The sequence below is a fragment of the Nanorana parkeri genome, unplaced genomic scaffold, assembly GCF_000935625.1.
Source record: "Nanorana parkeri isolate BGI_ZX_2015 unplaced genomic scaffold, ASM93562v1 scaffold305, whole genome shotgun sequence".
Taxonomy (NCBI): Eukaryota; Metazoa; Chordata; class Amphibia; order Anura; family Dicroglossidae; genus Nanorana; species Nanorana parkeri.
This window is the reverse complement of record NW_017306573.1, coordinates 339,729-343,291: the sequence shown is the minus strand read 5'-3', so window position 1 is coordinate 343,291 and position 3,563 is coordinate 339,729. Positions and strand designations below refer to the sequence as shown.

General features: G+C 55.1%; 1 protein-coding gene across 1 annotated transcript in view; it reads left to right on the top strand.

The window, feature by feature from the left end:
• LOC108788096 (zinc finger protein 665-like) overlaps nucleotides 1-1,719 on the top strand; it is a 26,829-nt gene extending 25,110 nt beyond the window's left edge. The window contains exons 2-3 of the mRNA XM_018557831.1: nucleotides 15-367; nucleotides 1,056-1,719. Coding sequence (XP_018413333.1) covers nucleotides 15-367; nucleotides 1,056-1,719 — 1,017 coding nt within the window. The remainder of the gene's footprint in view (nucleotides 1-14; nucleotides 368-1,055) is intronic.
• The last annotated feature ends 1,844 nt before the right edge of the window (nucleotides 1,720-3,563 follow it).

Genomic DNA, 3,563 nt, shown 5'->3' with positions numbered 1-3,563 from the left:
TGGCCGCCATGAAGATCCCCACCTCGGAGAAGCCCTTCGAGTGCACCGAATGCGGCAAGTGCTTCCTGAGGAAGCGCCAGCTGGTCGTCCACCAGCGGACTCACACCGGCGAGAGGCCGTTCCAGTGCCCGGAGTGCGGCAAGCGCTTCGCGGAGAAGGGCAAGCTGGTGAGGCACGGCCGGGTCCACACCGGGCAGAAGCTGTACCTGTGCGAGCAGTGCGGCAAGTGCTTCTCCGACAGCTCGACCCTCATCAAACACAAGCTGGTGCACACGGGGGAGCAGTACATCTGCACCGACTGCGGCCGCAGCTACAACTACAAGACGTCGCTCATTAAGCACGCCAGGGTGCACGCAGGGAAGGCCTTGTATGGGCGGGGCGGAGGTGGGAGTTAAAATACGGGATCTTTTTCCATGTCAGTCGGATTGCCTTTCGAATACAGCTGCTTTCGAGGGCGGGACTTACCAGAATCCTCACCCTTCCACCCCTCCGTAACCAACTCACTACTTCCTCTCCAATGGAGGTCTGCAGAGGACTCAAAGTGAACCATCATGTGACCTTGTCCCCACAGTGCCATCAACGTGCCCCCACAGTGCCGCCAATGTGTCCCCACAGATTTCAGAGCTGTATTTATGAAGCAGGTAAGGAGTGAAAGGGGCGGGCCAAGGGCAATTGGAACTATCATTAAACACTACCCCTTTAAAAGGGAACTGCTGGCACTAAGTGGTTGGAAGTACAAGGTCAGGTGGGCGGGGCCTAAAGGGAAGCTGTCCTTCCACCATTCAGAGAGAGGTTACAGAGCAGAGCCTTTGGGTGCTGGAGCTTCACTCACCGCCTGCTTAGGCCATCCAAAAATCCCTTTGGAAGTCCTGGGTTGAGTCACCAGGGGCCAAGCTGGATGGCGCCATCCTTCCCTTATCAGCGAGTCCAAATGTAGCGGTTTACTGCCCTTGTTTACTTCACTGACAAAGCACACCACATGCGTAAAATGGCATCTCTGGGGTCCCTGTACACGAGGTATGTGTCACCCCAGTGCCACCATTATGTCCCCCCAGTGCCGCCAATATGTGCCGCGATTGTGTCCCCAAAGTGCCACCAACCTGTCGGCCTGTTGCCAACCCCCGATCTCTCTACTATCATACAGATGACGTGTCCAGGGCCTTCACTAACCGACGTGTGCACACCAGGAAGACGCCCGTCGAGACGTCTGGCAAAGCCACAACGCTGGCGGACCCCAGGCTGAAGGCCACCAAGCAGAGCGTCAAGAAGAACCCGTTCCAGTGCTCGGAGTGCGGCAAGTCGTTCGTCTGGAGCTGCAACCTGGTGGCGCACATGAAGATCCACACCTCGGAGAAGCCCTTCGAGTGCACCGAATGCGGCAAGTGCTTCCTGAGGAAGCGCCAGCTGGTCGTCCACCAGCGGACTCACACCGGCGAGAGGCCGTTCCAGTGCCCGGAGTGCGGCAAGCGCTTCGCGGAGAAGGGCAAGCTGGTGAGGCACGGCCGGGTCCACACCGGGCAGAAGCTGTACCTGTGCGAGCAGTGCGGCAAGTGCTTCTCCGACAGCTCGACCCTCATCAAACACAAGCTGGTGCACACGGGGGAGCAGTACATCTGCACCGACTGCGGCCGCAGCTACAACTACAAGACGTCGCTCATTAAGCACGCCAGGGTGCACGCAGGGAAGGCCTTGTATGGGCGGGGCGGAGGTGGGAGTTAAAATACGGGATCTTTTTCCATGTCAGTCGGATTGCCTTTCGAATACAGCTGCTTTCGAGGGCGGGACTTACCAGAATCCTCACCCTTCCACCCCTCCGTAACCAACTCACTACTTCCTCTCCAATGGAGGTCTGCAGAGGACTCAAAGTGAACCATCATGTGACCTTGTCCCCACAGTGCCATCAACGTGCCCCCACAGTGCCGCCAATGTGTCCCCACAGATTTCAGAGCTGTATTTATGAAGCAGGTAAGGAGTGAAAGGGGCGGGCCAAGGGCAATTGGAACTATCATTAAACACTACCCCTTTAAAAGGGAACTGCTGGCACTAAGTGGTTGGAAGTACAAGGTCAGGTGGGCGGGGCCTAAAGGGAAGCTGTCCTTCCACCATTCAGAGAGAGGTTACAGAGCAGAGCCTTTGGGTGCTGGAGCTTCACTCACCGCCTGCTTAGGCCATCCAAAAATCCCTTTGGAAGTCCTGGGTTGAGTCACCAGGGGCCAAGCTGGATGGCGCCATCCTTCCCTTATCAGCGAGTCCAAATGTAGCGGTTTACTGCCCTTGTTTACTTCACTGACAAAGCACACCACATGCGTAAAATGGCATCTCTGGGGTCCCTGTACACGAGGCATTATATACAGCCAGCCAGCAACGATGGCGACGAACGAGAGGGAGAATCCACCGATAATGTGTATGTAATACAGTAATAAAAATATGAAACAGCAAACACGGTGGGAGGAGCTTCAGAAACTTCCAGAACATCAACTCGAACTTTATTTGTTTGTTTTATTGTGCGTTGCGGCGGGCTGCACTGAACGCTGCAGATCGTTTCCTCTTGAGGTTGGGGGAGGGAAGCGGGACTGCACTGTATGCAACGGGTAGCCGGAGACGTACAAAAGATGAAGGCCGGTGGAGACAGTTCTCACTTCCTGTATTAGTCCCAAAATATTGGTTATGTCCTTCCAAACGGAGCTCCCAAAAAAGTACAACCCAGTTTGGCATGATGGGTTGTAAGGAGACGCTTTATAACAGTAACGAAGCTCCTCGTAGGAGGTCTGGAGCCTGTGGAGGGTGCTATGCTGCTTGCCCCGCCCCTGAGGTACCTGTGCAGCAATCCTGGCTTGTGACAAGGCTGTAGTGTGATGTTGCTTCTGGTTTTATCATCCCCCGCCCCCCTCACTGACGCTCTTCAAGTGGCTGCTGGTGGTCCCAGCCTCAAGTCCACTCCTAAAACCATTATATAGCTTTAAAGGGAACCGGTCACTACCGGGCCGATGCAAGAACCTGAAGAAATGATCCTAAAGGAAGATGGTCAGCCCCTGCGTATTTGTCTCCTGACAGGTTTTCATTTAAGCCCAGACCACTCTGGAGCTGAGTCAGGCCCGAGAGGCCCACTGAGGTCTGACAGATGCTGCCCTGCCAATAGCCTGCACCCTTACCGAGAACGAATTCTGTCTTACAGTCCCAAAGTGACCACAACATTATCAAACCCAGTGCCCTCCCGCACTTCACGTTCCTCCTCCCTACAGCGTTCTGTTATGTGATGGCGCCTACCACACTCCGGAGACATTACCAGCTTGAGGTCAAACGGTTGGCCCACCAGACATGAGCCTAGACCTTCACTGTCGCCCAGCTCCTGAGTGTCCACAACAGCACCATATAGCAGAGCCCTGTAGTGGGAGGAAATGTAAACAGCTGCGGGACCCTACGGCTAGAGGAAAGAGGCTAGCAATTGCTCAAGGCAGGAGATGACATCACAATCAGGTGTGACCAGGCTGAAAGGAAACAGTTGGGGCCTATAGCTGGGGGACGGAAGTTCTGGTTACGGCTGGTAACTAGGAATCGGATTA